A 19,038-nucleotide genomic window follows, 5' to 3' on the forward strand; every position below is an offset into this window, starting at 1 on the left:
CACTTCAACCAACTAATTAACCCAATTCACTTTTAGTTGTTATTTATTTAATTCATTTTGTTATATTATTCTTCTCCTCCTTAATTATCCTCTCCACCCATCTACTCCTTATTTATAGAGTTTAACAACAAAGCAAAACAAACTTGTATATTTTAAACAAAAACCAAAATCCACAGAAATTTAATCAACATCAATCCTCCCCTTTATTTAAATAAAAAAGAAAGACTGAATAGTCTATTCATATTTTAAATTAACTAAAAAACAATATTTTATTTTTATTATTAAATAATTTAACCAAACAAATTATAATGTGATTGAGATTTGATTGTGTTTTTTTTTTTTGCGCTATGAACGTTTCTCTGGGAGTGGTTGTGTGACGAGGCAATACTGACACCACTCCAATTTCTTATTTTTGGTTTTTTTTGGAATCGTGAAAGATTTTAATTTAATCAAATTAAAGATTTAAGTTTAATTTAATAAACTGTAGAACAATTTTCTTTATTTTATTTTAGTTTAAGAATGGATACTATAGTATTAGATAATAATAATAATATTAATAATAATATTAATTATAGTAGTGATGGTATTAATAATAAAATTCCAAAATGTTTAACTCACAACAAACAATTTAAATTCATTTGCTATAAATGTAATGAATTATTATGTTCAAAGTGTAACAACCTTCATATTCAGTTAAAAGGCACTGGACACAATTGTCAACACATCGATGATATTTCATCGAATTTATCGAGCCATTTCAAAGAGGGTGGTAGTGGTGATGGTGTTGTGGCAACAACTTCCGATAATATTAAGAAGAGAGTAGATAGTCTTTGGCAAAATATCAACCATTCTTCAAATTCACTGAGCAACTTGGAGGAAAAGGAAAATGAGATAGCCAAATACTATGAAGAGCTGCATGAGTATCTACGTATTAAGGAGTGCTATTTGAAAAAGCCAATAGTAGCTGAGAAAGAGAGTGTTTTCAAGCACATTAAAGATTCACTTGTCGAATTGCAATCGTATTTCAGCATATATTGTTGGAATAAACATTATCTGGACAACTTGGATATAAACAACAAAGAGGACAACAGTAGCACCAACAGCTCCAACAATAGTAATAATAGTTTGAGTGGAGTTGATGAGCAGTCATTGCTTAGTCAAATCAATGAGTCGGCCGATTTTCAGCCCAAAGAAATAATAGTTCCATTTACCGAGAAAATCAGAAAGATGGATGAAGATCAATTTATGGAAATGCGAAAGTCTTTGAATGAATGCCAATCTGTTTTAGCTTTTCTTGAAGCTAACAACCAACTATTTGGAATGGAGGGTGGTGGAGAAGTAGAAAGTAGCACGGGTTCCAAAGTCAGTATCGATCCTATCCTATTTCAAGTGTTCAACTATAATGAAATGTATAGAGTCAAAGAGGAGATTAGTCCATTCTTAATCAACGAGTACACCATCACCAAGAGTACCGATCTCAATAAGGAGTTTGGCGATATTCTTCAGAGATCTATTGTAATGATAGTCAAGACACCAGAGGAAGCAAGCATCGAGCAGAGACTAATCAGTCAGATCTCAACAGAGGATCTCCACTCACAAACTATTAATACTCATCAACTGTCCAATAGTGGACACTCCAGATTGTTGTTGGAGCGAATAAAAAAGTCATATATATTTACAACCAATATTGGTGGTGCCACCTTGATTGATATTACAGATCCCAATAATATCAATAGCGAGTCAATTGACTATTCACACTCCTCAGAGTACACTTTCAATTCAGTGGTATCAGTCGGTGAAAATGTCTATGTATTCGGTGGTGGCAAAGACACCGTCAATCAATCGAAATACTTTAGATACTCCACAAAGAAGAGATCAATGGTAGTAGGTGATTTCAAAAGTGATATCAACGGAGTGGCATGTGGCAGATCGATATCAGTGTGTTACGATGGTAAGAACCATGTGTATTTAATCAACGGACATGAGTTTTCAACGGACAAGTATCACCAAAGAATCGACCGTTTCAACTTGGCGAATATGAGTTTCGAGAAGTTCTTTGATTTCCCAGAGAGCGAAGAGAATCACAATCATATCTTTTCATTCTTCTACAAAGACATTCTCTACACGATAAGCGACCAAATCTATACATTCCAAGCAGAGAGCAGGTTACTCTCGCACCTATCGATCAGGGATATCAAAGATATATGTACTGCCTGTACCGATGGAGTTGGAAACCTTTTTATTCTCATGAAAAACCCGTACAATGTTAGAGGATTCTGTCGACTCAACATCGATACCAACAGAATCGAAAAACTGCAGCTACCCAATGATATTAGGTTTGGAGATTCAATGCTCTATCATGAAGGTGTTATCTACTTGATCGGTGGTAAGGATCGTAAGAATTACACTTATTCAGTTGAGAAAAAGGAATGGTCTCGTTTCTTTAAGAATGACACATCGAAAAGAAGGTTGTGTGGATCTGCAATAGTCAATATAAACTAATCTAACTGTGTTTTTACCTTATATATATGTTGTTTTTAAAAATAAACAATCATTATTTTTTTATTCATTATACCATTATTATTGGATAGTTTTCAACTACTCTTCTTTCTTTACCAAAATCGGACCTTAATAAACATCCATTCCGGTGTCATTTTTAAAGTTATAACTTTTTTGTTGTTGACATCCATTATTATTATTATTGTTATTATTATTAACAATGGGTAAAAATTGTTTTTCTAGGTGTGGGTGACGAGGCATCAATAATTATTTCTTGTTTTTTTTCAACCATGTCAGATTTAATTTAAATTAAAGATTTAAGTTTAATTTTAAACCATTTAAAAAAAATTTCTTTACAATTTAATTCATTTTAGTTTAATTAAGAATATGGATGTATCAATATCAGATAATAATAATAGTAGTGATAGTATTATAAATAATATTTCAAAATGTCCAACTCATAACAAGCAATTTAAATTCATTTGTTATAAATGTAATGAATTGTTGTGTTCAAAGTGTATCAACACTCATCTTCAGTTGAAAGGTGCTGATCACTATTGCCAGCACATAGATGAGATTTCATCGAACTTATCAAGTCATTTCAAAGAGGGTGGTGTCGTAAATTCTTCTGACCATATGAAGAAGAGAGTAGATAATCTATGGCAGAATATCAACCATTCATCAAATTCACTCAGCAACTTGGAGCAAAAGGAGAACGAGATAACCAAATACTATGCAGAGTTACATGAGTATTTGCGTGTAGAGGAACTTAGACTTAAGAAACCAATCTTAGCAGACAAGGAAAGTGTTGCTCACAATATTAAAGATTCACTTGTAGAATTACAATCTTATTTCAGCATATATAGTTGGAATAATCATTATCAAAACAACCTAAACAAAGCCAACCACATCATCGACAACAACAATAGTAATTGCTTCAAAGAAGTTGAAGAGAAATCTTTGGTCAGTCAAATCAATGAAACCGACTCAGTAAAACTTCCCTTTACTGAGAGAATCAAACAGATATCTCTGGAGGATCACCAATTCATGAAAATACTAAAGTCTCTGAATGAACGCCAATCTCTTTTAGAGTTTCTCGAAGAAAATAGCGATCTGTTTGGAATGGAGGGTGTCGGTAAAGTACAGAGTAGTCGTCGGGATTCCAAAGACACTATTGATCCTATTCTGTTTCAAGTGTACCAATATAACGAAAAGTATAAAATTGAAGAGGTGCCTAGTCCTTTCTTAATCAACCAGTATACCATTACCAGAAGCGACGATCTTGACGAGATATTTGGCGATATCCTCGAGGAGTCCATTGTAATGCACATCAAGACTCCAGAGGAGGCCAGCATTGAAAAAAGACTAATGAGCCAGAAATCAATAGATGAACTCTCCCAAAGTATGATTCAACAATCGAATATCGGACATTCCGAATCGGAAAGAATCAAAAAGACATATATATTCTCTACCAATATGGATGAAGGTGCTACTCTAATTGATATTACCGATCCCAATAATATCAATAGCGAATCCATCGAATATTTCTACTCATCAAAGTACACATTCAATTCGGTGGTTTCGGTAGGTGAATTTGTCTATGTATTCGGTGGTGGCAAAGACATCAAGAACCAATCGAAATACTTTAGATACTCCACTAAGGATAGAAAACCGGTTAAAGGTGATTTCAGGAGCGAAATCAACGGTGTGGCAGGTGGTAGATCGATATCGGTGTGCTTTGATGGACAAAATTATATCTACCTGATCAACGGGCATGATTGCTCCACCAACAAGTATCACCGAAGAATCGACCGTTTCAACTTGAAGAATATGGGATTCGAGAAGTTTTATAGTTTCCCAGAGAACCAAGATCAACGCAATCATGTCTTTTCATTTTTCTACAAAGACATACTCTACACGATGATGGATCATGGTCATAAAATATATGCTTTCTGTCCTGATACCAAGGTACTTTCACATCTACCCAACAAGAATATCGATGAGATATGCGCTGCCTGTACAGACGGAGCTGGAAATCTATATATTCTCATGAAAAACCCGAACAATGTCGAAGGATTCTGTCGACTCAATATCGATACGAACAACATTGAAAAACTACAGCTACCCAAAGACATAGAATTCGGAGATTCAATGCTCTATCACGAAGGTGTTATCTACTTGATTGGTGGCAAAGATTATAAGAACCATACTTATTCAGTTGAGAAAAAGCAATGGTCAACATTCTTTGAGAATGATACATCCATAAGAAAGATGTGTGGATCTGCCATAGTCAATATAAACTAAACCAATAACAATAGTTTTTGTTTTAAGCAATATTTTAACTTTGTATTACAATATTAACTTTATTGTTATTATTATTTAATTATATTATGATAGAATTTATATTAATAAAGATTTTACAAAGATAAACAACCATTATTTTTTACTATTATTACTATTTATTTATTGTGTTTTGGTGAATGATACATCTCTTAGAATATTCATTATACCGTATTGTTTGATAGTTTCCAACTCCTCTTCTTTCTTTACTAAAATCGAACCTGTATAACCGACAGAGTTTATAGAGATACCCTTGGAGTGATATATTTTTCTTGGTACCATAAACATCCATTCCGGTGTCATTATAAAGTTATAACTTTTTTGTTGTTGACATCCATTATTATTATTATTATTATTATTATTATTATTATTATTACTATTATGATTGATTAAATCTAAATGATTCATTAATGAAAGATATTCAGATTCTAAATATTGTGAGAGTTCTTCGAGATTAAGTGCTTTTATCTTGTTTTGATCGAGTGGAATGAATGCATTCTTAAATTGTAATGTTGGTATATCGATGATTTCACTACTGTTTTTACTGTTATTATGATTGTTGTTATTTATATATTTTCTAAAAAGTGATTCCATTGGACAATTTATATTACTGTCACTCTCGAAATATGGTAATCTAAGTAATTGAAAATGTTTATGAGGTTGACTAAAAAGTAATATAACCAAAAGTTTAGTAAATATATCATATTAATATGTTTTGTTTAAAAGGTTCATTATACCTTGCACCACTATTAGATCCACAATTAAAGAAACATAACATATTACATGAAACTATACATTCCCATCTATAAATATTGATTGATCGATTCACATATAAATTAGTTTATTTGTAATATGATTGATTATTGATTAGATACATACATTGCTTTAAAATCATTTCTATTTAGCGGATCGGTCTGTTCTTGAAAGTCTTTGGTAGCAATGATCGAATGATGATTCGATACATTGAATTTGTTTAATACAAGGTTATGTGATTCATGTAACTCACAGACAAAGAGATCTTTATCACAAGGTAAGAATGGATCGATGAATTCCTTCTTCTTTATAACTACTTGTTGTTGTTGTTGATTATTGCTATTATTATTACTATTATCATTGCATATATCATTTGTCGATTTATTATTATTATTATTACTTTGTGGTGTTGTACCATTAGACGATGTTGTCGATGTTGTTTTATCGAAATTGAATGGTCTCTTTGCAAGTGCAGTAGCAACACTAACCATAAACTAAAAAAATAACAATCAATAACTATATATAACCAAATAAACAGTAGTTTTGTATTGTATTGAATATACATACATTTACACCACCCTCTTCAATGAAAAGAGGTGAGGATTCAATCTTTTCAATCGCACTGATCTGTGTAGCTCTCTCTGATACCTTTTGAATCATCTCCCATAGTTGTCCAGGTTTATATTTAAACATTGAAGACATCTTTATCTTTGAATTAAACATTTAAAAAAATAAATAAAAATGTTACTACTAATTTTAATAAAACATTCATGAACTTTCTGTTTTTTCAGAATTTTTATTCAAAAAAAATATAAAAAAAGTAACTTTTATAATTACTTTATTTATTTATTTAGTTAATGCTTTAAGAATTTAATGTTTATTATTAAGCTAAGCCCACATAACTTTATCACCGATTTAATAAACTCCCAGGTTATAATTTGATTTTTATTTGTAAAAAAAAAAAGTAAAAAAAAAACACATTTGAACAAAACAATTCTCAAGGGTTAATTCAATTTAGAAATTGACATTAAATATATTTACATGTGTTATTTTTACTTAATTTAGTTAATATTAATATAAAGTAATAATTAAACAGAAGAGTAAAAATAAGATAGATAGATAGATAGATATATATGGAAAAGATTGTAAAAACATCATTGATAACAGTTGGTATTACGGCTGCATTCGCTGCTTTTCTTGTATATATAAATCAGGAGGAAGGTGCAAACAGCGATGGTAACTCAAGTAGTGGAAGTAGCAGTGGCAGTAGTAGTGGTGATGAATATTCCTCTTCTTCAAACAGTCATGAAATGTCAACTGATTCAAATGGTGATGATGATGACGATGGTATGTTACTAACTGTTACTTTACGTAAAGAATTAGTTATTAAAACTATCTATCTAACCTAACTATCATATCTATCTCTTTCTATAGATGGAACAGTATCATCACCGAGAACAATGTATGACTATCTAAAGATATTGAGAAACGAAGAGAATACAGATTATTATATATTAAAGAAATTGGAATCGACCCAAGTTTTACTTTCGATTAGCGCATATTGTAGGTATATTATATATATGAATTACTTTACTTTTTCATTATTTAATGAATGAAATCTAACTATTATCAACGTTGAATTACAATAATAATAATAATACTATAGCTGAAAGCTTTCCAATGCTGGAAGAGCTCGATGTTATAAATATAGTTTTAGATAATATGAATTACATTCTTTCGTTGGATATTACCAGTCCTAATCAAGATGGCCTGCTGATAAAGCTCGGTTTGTTCCTCGGCAATCTACTGACCAGTAAGAACAGTCAGAAGAAAGTGATCGACAGTCGATTCGTACCCACTCTTTTAAGTTTAGTCAATGACAAAGTGGAATCAAGAGCTGATTTCTCATTGTTGTGTTTACAGAATCTATCATTAAACGGTACGAGTAACAAGAGCTTCGAGACAGTTTTAATATTGTTTTGTTTTTTTTTGTTTATATATTACAAATACTAATACCAAGTTGATTATAATTAAAACAAATAGAGGAAGGAGCAGAGGAAATCATTGTTTCACAAGGTTTAGACTCTTATTTGAAACTTTTAAATAATGCATCGAAGCCAAACAATCTTAAAAAACAAGCACTTTATACTATTTTAAATATTTCTTTGATAAATAGAGGTATGTTATGTTATGGTTATTGGATTTGTTGACAAAATCAATGTTTATTTATTAATTGCAAAAATATAATTATACAATATTAGTTAAAAATATGATATCCAATAATAATGAGTTAATCGATACCCTAGAGAGAATTGATTCTGGATCACATCTAGACCTTTCCAATCTTACATCGAGAATTTTACAACTTTTACAATCCGACGACGAATAATAATATAATATAATATTTTTTATTTCAACCATTATTTTTTATGAATAAATCCATAAAGAAACAATAATTGTGTGGTGAATCAACCAATCATATAGGTATTATTCATTATTGATAACAAACAAAAAACTAAACGGAGATGTTTAATAATTTTGAAAGCAAACTCAAAGAAATATTGATTTTATGATAGTAAAAGTGTATAACAAATTAATGATAAAAGAGTGTTAAAGACTGGAATTTTAGATATGTAGAGAGCCCCAAAAATTTGAAAGAAAACTGTAACCACGTGGATAAGCGGTTATTACAATAAATAATAGAAATCAAGATATCTACTTTTACTCAGCAGGTAATTTGTACCAGCGGTGAATTCATTTTTGATAAGAAACAATTAAAATAATTTAGGTCATTAAATTTTTTGAGATAATCAAAAAGTGACAGCTTAGCCAAGTGGTTACGGCGACAGACTTGAAATCTGTTCCCTTCGGGGGCGCAGGTTCGAACCCTGCAGTTGTCGAAACATATTAAAATAAAAATCCCATAAAGCGCGCAATTGGTTAATTTTTTTAAAATCTTCCAAATCATGAGCATTTCTTCTTCAAATGCAGGAATGTAGTTTCACAGCAGTTCCTTTCCTTAGTCAAACATATATACTACAAGTACTGTAACTATAGACTTCGTAATTGGAAGCACTCGTGCATCAAGTTCGACGGTCCTATTCGTTCTACTGTCCACTTCACCCATCTTACTGCTGCTATCGTACATTTGTTATGGCAGGCGCTGTCCTGTCAAATGTTTGGTGATGATACCGCTAATTCTATCTCCCAAGGAATCACTGTCGATTGCTCTGCAATAACGCGTAAATTTAAATCTGATTGGAATCTAAATCCTTCCAACTAAGTGCCACCACTTTATACTGTTGTTCATCAACACGCAGCTACTGTTAGATCTATTCCTATCCTAATACCCCACTCAACTTATTAATTAATAACAACTATAAACCAATAATAATAATAATAAAAATAATATTTTTTATTGGTTATTTTCCACGGCCTGTGTGAGAATGTATATATAATATAAAACATCAACTAGCAAGTTAATATCAATACCTGCAATTTATTGACTGATCATGAGTCAACAAATCTTTTTTGCAAAAAAAAAAAAAAATTAAAAATAAAACACGAACTAGAAGGTTAATATCAATACCTGCAATTTGTTGATTGATCATAAAACAAAATATATATTGTTATTGACAGCATTTAGACATTACATAGGTACATTAGATACACTATATTAATAATAAATGAATAGTTTATTAAATTTTTTCGCTTAAATAGATTATAATTTGCTATCCAATCAATAATTTCAATTTAGATGCTTTATGTTTATTGAATTAATTTGGCAGACGAACATATTTATTTGGTTGTTCGCCAGAGTTGTCAAAGGTCATTCTTCTTTTCATTGGTTGCTCTGACTGTAATCTAATAATTAGTCGATCGAATATCTCCAATAGCTTGTGAGACTCTGGGTATTCCTCTTCTATTATTGATTGATATTTGATGAGTTTGTAATACTTGAAATGATGATTGTTCAATATCCAATCGATGGTTTCATATTGATCTTTGTCGATCAGTTGTTTCATGAGATCATTGTCGATCTTCTCTCTAAACTCGGTTCTATTGCAAAGTATCCATCCAATTAATTCCATATTGTTGCTGGATATAGCACCTATATACACATCATCTATCATGTTAGATGTTATGCGCCCATTCTCAAATAGCCATTTGATATTATCCAAACCTTCTTTTGATTGGAAAAGTTCTTGGCTGATTGTAACAGAAGCCGAAGATACTTCAGTTCTATTCGTTAGAAGCCATTTGATCATTTGGAAATCAAATGTGTTCGTCAAAGCTTTCGGTGTGCATCCTTCAGTTCGATTCTCATGAAGCCATACAACAACTTTCATATGTCCATTCTTTGCTGCTTTGTCCATTGCTCTTGATGTGCACCGCGCACTTGTATTTGAATGCAGCCATTTGATTGCTTCAAGCTTGCCTTTTTTAGATGCTTTGTCAATTGCAGCAGTGGTACAACCTTCACTTCTATTCTCATGAAACCATTTCAAAAGATCCAAGTCTCCGTGCTTAGCAGCAGCATCCATATTATCACTTGAGAATTTCACTCCTTGTTTAGTTTGTAAATATTTGATAATTTCCAAAGAATTGCTCTTTGCTGCAATACTGATTATATCATCAGGATATTTAATTGATGTATTCTCAACTAACCATTTGACCATTCCAAGGTTGTTGTTCTTTGCTGCACTTTTTATCAAACTCTTAGGATATTTTGGTACACTATCAAAGGTCTCAACGATCCATTTCAGCATTTCAAGATTGTTTTTCTCTCCTGCCAACCAAATAAGTTCAGTTGTGATTGATGATTCTTTTGAAATATTAAATTGGTGTAAGAGTTTCATCATTTCCAAGTTGTTGTTGGTTGCTGCATGTTCATATAATATTTTATCTTCAGACTCTGAGTTAAATAGTGGACCCAATTGCAAAAGATATCTAACCGCTTCAAGTTTGTCATTGATTACTGCGAAATAAAGCATCTTATTTCCTCTTTCTAATCCGTTGGGTCTGTTGGTGATCAACCATTGAATGACGTTGGTATTTCCATATGCTCCAGCCTTATTAAATACATCTGAATTAACTTTTTGTTTTTGATCTGGATGTCTATCCAATTGGTTCGCAAGATATTCGACCATCGCTACATTCATTGATCTTGGTGATTCGGTATATGCTCCAGCATAATCCCATTGATAATCTACCGATTCAATGAGATACTTCACAATATTGATCTGATTGCATATAATTGCCATCATTAGGACTCTTTGAAATTCCTTTTCATATTGTCTCTCCTTACTTCTTTCAATGATTTTGAATACTTCTATCAAGTACTTGAGAATATCCAATCTACCGACTCTTGCTGCCTCCATAAATTGCTTATCACGACCACATAGCTCGGTATTAGCTGATATTAATAAAATATCTTTTATTCTTTGATCATAGAATATCTTAAGGAGATTGAAATAACCAAAGGTAATCATCAGTTTTGGTGATTTAATAATTGTATTCCACTTATAATAATGATGATGATTCTCATCTTGATATATTCTATTGATTTCATATACTCTATCAAATATATATCTATATAATACTTTATTTTTTAATACTGTACTTATAAATATATCTTTATTCATTTTAATTCTTACTAATAAATAACTAATGACAAAAAAAAAAACAAAACTAAAAAAGAGATCACAAAAAAAAAACTGGCTCCTAACTACTTTCTCCTGCATTAATTTTAAAAAAAATCTAAAAATTAAAAATTGGTTTTTTTTATTTTATTCAATTTATGGTTACAAACAAGAATATGTTTTGTTTTAAAAAAATAACCATTTGATAATTTCAAAACCATCTTTTGATTTGAAGATATCTTTGCTGACTGTAACCTTTTGGATATATTTCAACTCGATTCTCAAAGATCCATTTGATCATTCTGAAATTAAATAATTCCTTCAATGCATACTCCATTGCTTGAAATGAAGATCGGATGAGAATTTCACTCCAGGTTTGAGTAAATATTTTATAAATACAAAGCATTACACATTGCAGCAGTACTGATGATTATCAGGATACTGAATTGATGTATTCTCAGCTAACCATTTAACCATTCCAAGATTGTTGTTCTTTGTCGCAGTTTCCATCAACTTCTTCGGATATCGTAGTGCGTCAGTAAAGGTCTCTGCAACCCATATCATCATTTCAAGATTGTTGTTCTCCACCGCCAACGAAACAAGAGCAGAAGATGATGTTGTGTCTTTTGGAATATTATACTGATGTAAGAGTTTCATGATTTCCAAATTGTTTTTGGCTGCTGCATGTGCATATAAACCTTGTGATTTAGAGTCAAGTGGTGAATCCAATTGCAAAATATATCTGACCACTTCCAGATTTTCTTTGCACACTGCCAAATAGAGCATTCTATTATTTTTTCTTTCCTCTGGTCTGTTGGTGATCAGCCATTGAATTACGTCGGTATTTGCATATTTTCCAGCTTTATCAAATATATAAACTTTACATTTTTGATCCGAATGATTATCGTATTTATTCGCTAGATATTCGACCATCGCTACATTCTTTGATTTTGGTGATTCGGTATATGCTCTAGCATAATCCCATTTATAATCCACCGATTCAATGAGATACTTCACAATATTAATATGATTGCTTACAATTGCTTTAATTAGGATTGTTTGAAATTCTTTTTCATATCGATCTTCCTTTATTCTCTCATTGATTTTGAATATATTGATCAAGTACTTGAGAATATCCAATCTACCGACTCTTGCTGCCTCCATGAATTGTATACCATGACCATAAAGAAAATTATATCTTGATTTTGATAAAATAGATTTTATTTTTTTATCATAGAATATCTTTAAGATACCGAAATAACCGAATGTAATCATCAAATTAGGTGATTTAATAATTGTACTCCATTTATAACATTGATTCTCATCTTGATATAATCTATTGATTTCATATACTCTATCAAATATATATTTATTTATGATTTTATTTTTAAATATTAAACTTATAAATATATCTTTATTCATTTTAATTTGTACTAATAAATAACATGGGACAAAAAAAAAAATGTGTTTTTGCCAGACCCAAAAAAATTTTTTCCTAATAATTCTGATTTTTTTTTTTTTTTTTTGTTATTAAAATATGATCATTTTACCAGAATCGGTTGTTTAGTAATAAGAAATCATGTTTGATAATATTATAATGGATGTATAGTTACTGCGAAATAAAGCATATAATTGTTTTTTAATTCACTTGGTTGATTGAATATCTATTTGCTTGAAGTAGGATTGCTTGTAACTCCAATGAATAGATCCTTTTCTTTCCTCTCCCATTGACTTTGAATAGATCTAACAAGTACTTGAGAATCTCCAGCCTACCGACTCTTGCTGCCTCCAAGAATTGTGTATCATGACCACACATCAATAAATCTTTTCTATTTAACAAAATAGATTCATTATTAATCAACTCCAAATCACAACAAATAACTTATATTAAATAACATTAAATTATATCTTTTCATCCTCTATTAAATATATATTTATTTAATACTTTATTATTTAATATTAAAATCAAAGATCAAAGAAAGGAACCTCAAAGAAAAATTAAATTAAGTTTTTAAATATAAGATAACTATCTATTGATTCTAAATTTTTGCTCTTTAAACTGTTCTCGTCTATTGTTGATAATGTATTTGCTACCTCTCTCAAGAGGTGGGGATTTCTTTGATCAAAAATGTATTAAACTGTTTCACCAGTGCACCGAAAATTGATCTACACAATCCCACTTAATTTTTTTTTTTTTTTTGAAATTCATTAATTTAGTTGAATTTAATATTTTTTTTTTTTATGTGAATGCTAGTCAGGTAGATATCTGGACTCCGAGTTTCCAAAAAATCAAATCTCCAGATCACTTGGTGTATCAAATTTGATCAAGTTTGCTTTAATTTTCATTTATTAATAAAATTAATGATTATGTCTTTATCTCTAGTACTCAGATTGAATTTGATTATGACTCTTGGTTCAAAGAAATTAATGATATTATTTAAGAGAAGTATACTCGGCGACAATAACAATTTTTCTAAACAATTAATGATTATTAATAGAGGAACTTTCAAAGTCATTTGAATATCAAAACAAAATAAAATAATAAATAAACATTAATATTATCTTTGCAAACAAATACATAAATAATCAAAACAAAAATGGTCGTCGCACTCCAATGTTTCATTAACAATACTCCATTCAGAGTCGCTTTTAATAACTTAGAGAATTCTGGTGATAACTTTGAAATGACCGGTAACTCTAAACATGTCAGTAAGTAGAGCACTCATTGTGATATTAATGTTTAATAAAAGATATTTAAACATTGATTTTATATGTTTTGTTTGATATAGGTGGATTGTGGGTTCCATATAAAAAATCAGGTAAATCAGTTAGAATCTTAGTAGGCTCCACTGTATTCACAATGTATGACGATGAATGGAAGATTGTCATTGAGAACAATGTTACCTTTGACCTTGCTCATGATTGTATGAAGTTTTTCTTAACTGTCAATGGTAATGATGAATCTAATCTTAATTTCCAATTGTAAGTCTCTATTGAATAAGATATGATATAAATAACATAAATATATATATATTAACACTTTATTCTTTTTATTATTTAGAGAACAAATCAAAGCCTTTTAAAGAAAAAATAGACAAATTTAAATAATAAATAAAAAAATAGTATTATTCTATTAATAATAATTTATATATTATTGTTTCTTTTATATCTTTTAAATGAGATAGTTAAAATACACCTGTATCAATACAAACGAATAAATGTTTTAAAGTATTTGAATCCATTATAAGTGACTTTAATATTTAAAAATTCATATAAATAAAACAAAAGTGCGAGCTCTTCAAGTGATCGATAACAAAATGAAATCATAGTTATATCAAGATAGGTGTTTAACATTTATTGATTCCTAAATATTGATTTCGCACATTTTTTTATTATACTGATTGTTGTTCCCGCCCAAAATCTTTGATTGCAAACATTGGCGCCTTTTTTGAATTTAAATTTTATTTTTACAACTTCAGTGATTAAGCACATTAAATTTAATATTAAATTGTAATATTTATTTAATTATATATATAATTAAAGATGTCAGCTTTTAATAATAGTGGTATCAATTTCAATTCACAGATTAATATGAATAATAATCATATGAAACAATCTTATTATCATTCGACCATGGGAAATCAACAGCCATTCACTGCGTCTTTATTGAATAGTACAACAATAACCAATAATAATAATAACAATACTTATGATAGTATGATGATGACATCTTCACAAATGACAAGATCACAAAGACCAACACAACAACAGCAACAGCAACAACAAACATTAGATATACCAGAGTCATTCTTAGAGGAAGTGGTCAATCAGATGCGAAGAATCGAAGATAATGTCGATCAGTGGAAATCGGAGCATCTCGACACTCTTCGAAAGAATAAGATATCACACTTTACCAGTACAACTAAATTAAAAGAGAAGATCGATAATCTAAACAATGAAGAACTGTTCTTCAAACAAGCAGATGAACATTCAAAACAAAGTATGTTTAATAATATATATATTTTTACATAATAATGAAATCAATTTTATTAACAATCTCTCTCTTTTCTTTGCAATTATTACTATTTCAAGTTATCGAAAGACAACGTGCAGATATACAATCATTTATAGATCAAATCAAAGAGTTGAAAGAACGTCAGGATAAACTACCACCAACAGTCCAACATCTCTCTGGATTGATACGCGACGAACAGAGAGAAGTACACGAGAAACAACAATCAACAAATCAAACAGAATCCGACAATACCAAACAACTTTATTTCATCAACAAGAATCTTGAATTTTTTAGAGAGTATTTAGCATTGGATATAAAAGTTTCACAAGGTAAAGATTAATCTTATTTAAATTTGATCATATTATAACTTAACTTATAAACATCATTAACATAACTTTTAACTTTATATTGTATATATATTTATATAGATGGTGTAGAATTTAATTATAAATTAATAGATAGATTAAACCCGGATCATTTGTTTTCAGTAAAGATAGATTGTGAATCGGATCGCTATAGATTGGTCAGATGCGAACCGAACCTTCCCAATATCAATACACTGGTAGACACACTGAATGAAACAAGTCATTTATCAGGTTTTATAAAATCAGTTAGAAATTCTTTTGTACATTTTTGCAATTTAAGAAATAACAATAATAACAACAATAATATTACAAAAGATACAAACATAATGGAATCATAATCATAATCATAATCATTAAGAATAAATTAATTTTTATTGTAATTTGTATAATTATTAAAAAACAAAACAAAAAAAAAATCAAATATTTATTTATATTTTTAGATTGCTCATCTAAATAGAATGTATGTACTTTTGATGAATCATCTGATTATGACTCATAATCTTTGCAGATCCGCACATGTTTTAGTAAAAGATAATTAAAAAAAAGTGATTCACCATCTTTAACCCGAATCACTTCCTTTTGAAACATTTAAATTTTGACTTTTTTTTTTTTTTTACTAATTTTTTTTTTTTTTTAATCGACCTCATCATTTTTGTTAAAAAATAACACGATTGTCATTTTTGTTTGTCTAATTGTTGTTCTTGTCATTCTTAACTTCAAAAGATGTCAACAAAGAATAAATTGATAACAATACAACATAATGTTATAGATAGAAAAACAAATAAAGTAATAGAATCAAATTCAAAAGATGAAAAGAAACATTTAAAACAACAACAGCAGCAACAACAACAACAACAACAGCAGCAACAACAAGATAATAGTAATAGTAATAATAACAATAATAATAATAATAATGGTGGAATTTTAAGTTATTTTAATAATATATATAGTAATGTAAATGATTGGTTGTATTTAAAGAATTTCAGTTTGTTTTCATCTATTTTACAGTGTGGTGTTATACCACGACATATCGGAGTGATTATGGATGGCAATAGAAGATTCGCACGAAAGCAACATATCGATACGTCTGAAGGTCACAAGCTAGGTTTCACCAAGATGCTGGATCTGTGTCAGTGGGGATTGGCACTGGGTGTTCAGATCATCAGTGTCTATGCATTCTCCATAGAGAACTTCAAGCGACCACAACACGAAGTAAACTACCTAATGGAATTGGCCAACCAGAAATTCGGAGAGGTCATCTCTCGGTCACACAAACTTCAGAAACTCGGTGTCAGAATTCGTATTGTCGGTGACATCTCCCACATTCCCGAGAAAACACAAATCATCTTGGCAAAAGCTGTTAAAGCAACCGAATCAAATACAAAGTATGTTAAATAGTTTAGTTATATAGATTGAATGACTGATTAGCCAACTCTAACTTGTTGTTTATGTTATGTTTGTTTTTAAAACTTTAAAGGGCATTGTTAAATATATGTATGTCATATACTTCACATGAAGAGATGTTACATTCGATGAGGACACTATCGAAGGGTGTGGAGGATAAGGTTATTAGGACAGAGGATATCGATCAGAATCTGTTTGAAAAGTGTTTATATATTGAAGAGGATCTAGATATTTTGGTTAGAACGTCTGGCGAGTATCGTCTGAGCGATTTCATGCTGTGGCAATCATGTTTTAGTAGCACCAATTTTCTGAATGTACTGTGGCCAGATTTCTCTTGTTTCCATTTCTTTTACATCATATTTCTATATCAATTCAATTATAAATTAGTTAAAGAAAGACAAAAGAAGAGAATATCATCAAATATCAATAATAATAATAATAATAATATTTGTAATAATACTAATAGCAATAGCAATAGCAATAACAATAACAATAACAATAATAATAATCAACAACAATTACAAGATAGTTTAAATTCAACTGATAGAATAAGAGATTTCATTGAACTCATAAAAAAGAATGAAAAAGATTTGTTTGAAGAGTTATCAATGAAAGAAGAACTATAAGCGAAATAAATAAAATAAATAAAATACGATTATTTATAATTATAAATATATATAATAATGTATTTGTATTTTAGATTGTTTAGATTTAAATTTATACATTCTCGAATTGATTGATCTTATGTTGACTTCTACCCAGAAGATCATTCATGAATACCCAATCTGTAAGTTTGTTCTCCTCTGTCTTTAAATAGATATATGGAATGATATAAGGAACTGGTTTACGAGTAAATAACAATACCTAATAGAATTGAATTATAATTAGTATAAACATGATAGTGATTCTATTTGTAAATAAAACATACATTGATAAAATGATAACCTTTCTTATGTGGACATTCAGTTGATTCCGATATTAAAATTTCGATGACTTGATCAAAGTTGAATGTTGTCTTTACTTCTAATCTATTTATAACAAGTCCATCTTCTTTGACAATACCTGTGTTTTTAACCTATATATTTATTTTTAAAATAGTATTAAAGAATGATTTGGTTAATCACTATCTTTAAAAACCTAATAATAGATTCATAACAAACCATACTTCAAATGGAATACATTTTGCACCCTGATCTTTAATTCTCTTTATCTCTTTGTTCAACATCTCTTTCATCCAATTAAGTACTTTTGTTTCTTTTAGGTTGTCATTGGTAGTTGGATTCACTGATTCACCCAAGGTAACTGGATCTTGTGGTTCTGCTGGTTGTGATTCTACTGCGGCTGTTACTACTCCTATTGCTGTAGGAGTAGATTGTTCTTTTTGTTGTTCGTCTGTTTGACTCATCTCTTATTTATCAATAATAATATCTTATTAGCTTATTCGTTTTTTAGAAAATTTAAATTAAAAAAAAGTTTTTCGTTTTTTTTTTTTTTGGCTTTTTCATAAGGGCCTCGTCTTTGTAATATCTAAAGATAATTTATTTTTATCATTTTTTATTTATTTTTATTTATTTTTTTGTTTTAAGTATCATTCATATAAATTAAAGTTTTGATAAATATTATTTTAAAATCGTATCAAATACCATTATTGCTAAAATATAACTAATTACTTTTGGGTTATAAAAATTAAGACCTTTCAAAAAAAAAAAAAAAGAAAGATATTAGTTTTTTTTCAAAAGTGAAAAATTCTTTGAAGAAAACTATCAACAACAGATAAAAGCCTATCAAAATGAAGTGCGAAAATCCAATATTTCGCAAATATTAGTCATTTTTTTTGCGATCGAACATCAAGATCAATAGGATCTTACTATGATCGTAACTCGTCAATAATTTATTGTTTTTTATTAATATTGATTTAATTTGAGGTTTTTTGATTTAGATTTAAATTAGTTATTATTTAAAAGGTCGCACTCACCGATTAAGAAACCATGGTCTACCATCAAACAACAATACTAAACAA

At 29.5% G+C, this 19,038-nt stretch overlaps 9 protein-coding genes and 1 non-coding gene across 10 annotated transcripts; 6 read left to right on the forward strand and 4 right to left on the reverse strand.

The window, feature by feature from the left end:
- Positions 1-519: 519 nt before the first annotated feature.
- Positions 520-2,502, forward strand: PPL_09780 (kelch repeat-containing protein; the record flags this gene model as incomplete). Its single annotated transcript, XM_020580571.1, has 2 exons — positions 520-1,019; positions 1,737-2,502. 2 exons carry the CDS (start codon positions 520-522, stop codon positions 2,500-2,502), a joined length of 1,266 nt encoding a protein of 421 aa, XP_020429158.1.
- Positions 2,503-2,886: 384 nt separating this feature from the next.
- PPL_09781 (uncharacterized protein) lies at positions 2,887-4,803 on the forward strand (the record flags this gene model as incomplete). The annotated part of the gene is made up of 2 exons (XM_020580572.1): positions 2,887-3,489; positions 3,562-4,803. 2 exons carry the CDS (start codon positions 2,887-2,889, stop codon positions 4,801-4,803), a joined length of 1,845 nt encoding a protein of 614 aa, XP_020429159.1.
- Positions 4,804-4,962: 159 nt separating this feature from the next.
- PPL_09782 (uncharacterized protein) lies at positions 4,963-6,294 on the reverse strand (the record flags this gene model as incomplete). Its single annotated transcript, XM_020580573.1, has 4 exons — positions 4,963-5,503; positions 5,577-5,642; positions 5,719-6,086; positions 6,160-6,294. 4 exons carry the CDS (start codon positions 6,292-6,294, stop codon positions 4,963-4,965), a joined length of 1,110 nt encoding a protein of 369 aa, XP_020429160.1.
- Positions 6,295-6,725: 431 nt separating this feature from the next.
- PPL_09783 (uncharacterized protein) lies at positions 6,726-7,981 on the forward strand (the record flags this gene model as incomplete). Its single annotated transcript, XM_020580574.1, has 5 exons — positions 6,726-6,939; positions 7,027-7,155; positions 7,259-7,537; positions 7,636-7,770; positions 7,854-7,981. The coding sequence occupies 5 exons, from the start codon at positions 6,726-6,728 to the stop codon at positions 7,979-7,981; spliced, it is 885 nt and encodes a 294-aa protein (XP_020429161.1).
- A 430-nt stretch (positions 7,982-8,411) lies between these two features.
- PPL_09784 lies at positions 8,412-8,492 on the forward strand. The gene has a single exon. It is a non-coding gene; the product is annotated as a tRNA-Ser (tRNA).
- An 876-nt stretch (positions 8,493-9,368) lies between these two features.
- PPL_09785 (uncharacterized protein) lies at positions 9,369-11,237 on the reverse strand (the record flags this gene model as incomplete). Its single annotated transcript, XM_020580575.1, has 1 exon — positions 9,369-11,237. One exon carries the CDS (start codon positions 11,235-11,237, stop codon positions 9,369-9,371), a length of 1,869 nt encoding a protein of 622 aa, XP_020429162.1.
- A 208-nt stretch (positions 11,238-11,445) lies between these two features.
- Positions 11,446-12,656, reverse strand: PPL_09786 (uncharacterized protein; the record flags this gene model as incomplete). The annotated part of the gene is made up of 3 exons (XM_020580576.1): positions 11,446-11,536; positions 11,644-12,245; positions 12,273-12,656. 3 exons carry the CDS (start codon positions 12,654-12,656, stop codon positions 11,446-11,448), a joined length of 1,077 nt encoding a protein of 358 aa, XP_020429163.1.
- A 1,175-nt stretch (positions 12,657-13,831) lies between these two features.
- PPL_09787 (uncharacterized protein) lies at positions 13,832-14,317 on the forward strand (the record flags this gene model as incomplete). Its single annotated transcript, XM_020580577.1, has 3 exons — positions 13,832-13,943; positions 14,024-14,216; positions 14,296-14,317. The coding sequence occupies 3 exons, from the start codon at positions 13,832-13,834 to the stop codon at positions 14,315-14,317; spliced, it is 327 nt and encodes a 108-aa protein (XP_020429164.1).
- Positions 14,318-14,777: 460 nt separating this feature from the next.
- PPL_09788 (uncharacterized protein) lies at positions 14,778-17,644 on the forward strand (the record flags this gene model as incomplete). Its single annotated transcript, XM_020580578.1, has 8 exons — positions 14,778-15,234; positions 15,327-15,578; positions 15,678-15,736; positions 16,055-16,074; positions 16,388-16,582; positions 16,781-16,999; positions 17,092-17,222; positions 17,406-17,644. 8 exons carry the CDS (start codon positions 14,778-14,780, stop codon positions 17,642-17,644), a joined length of 1,572 nt encoding a protein of 523 aa, XP_020429165.1.
- A 91-nt stretch (positions 17,645-17,735) lies between these two features.
- Positions 17,736-18,423, reverse strand: PPL_09789 (uncharacterized protein; the record flags this gene model as incomplete). Its single annotated transcript, XM_020580579.1, has 3 exons — positions 17,736-17,882; positions 17,947-18,093; positions 18,184-18,423. 3 exons carry the CDS (start codon positions 18,421-18,423, stop codon positions 17,736-17,738), a joined length of 534 nt encoding a protein of 177 aa, XP_020429166.1.
- Positions 18,424-19,038: the final 615 nt, after the last annotated feature.

The sequence above is a fragment of the Heterostelium album genome, assembly GCF_000004825.1.
Source record: "Heterostelium album PN500 unplaced genomic scaffold PPL_scaffold11, whole genome shotgun sequence".
Classification (NCBI taxonomy): Eukaryota; Evosea; class Eumycetozoa; order Acytosteliales; family Acytosteliaceae; genus Heterostelium; species Heterostelium album.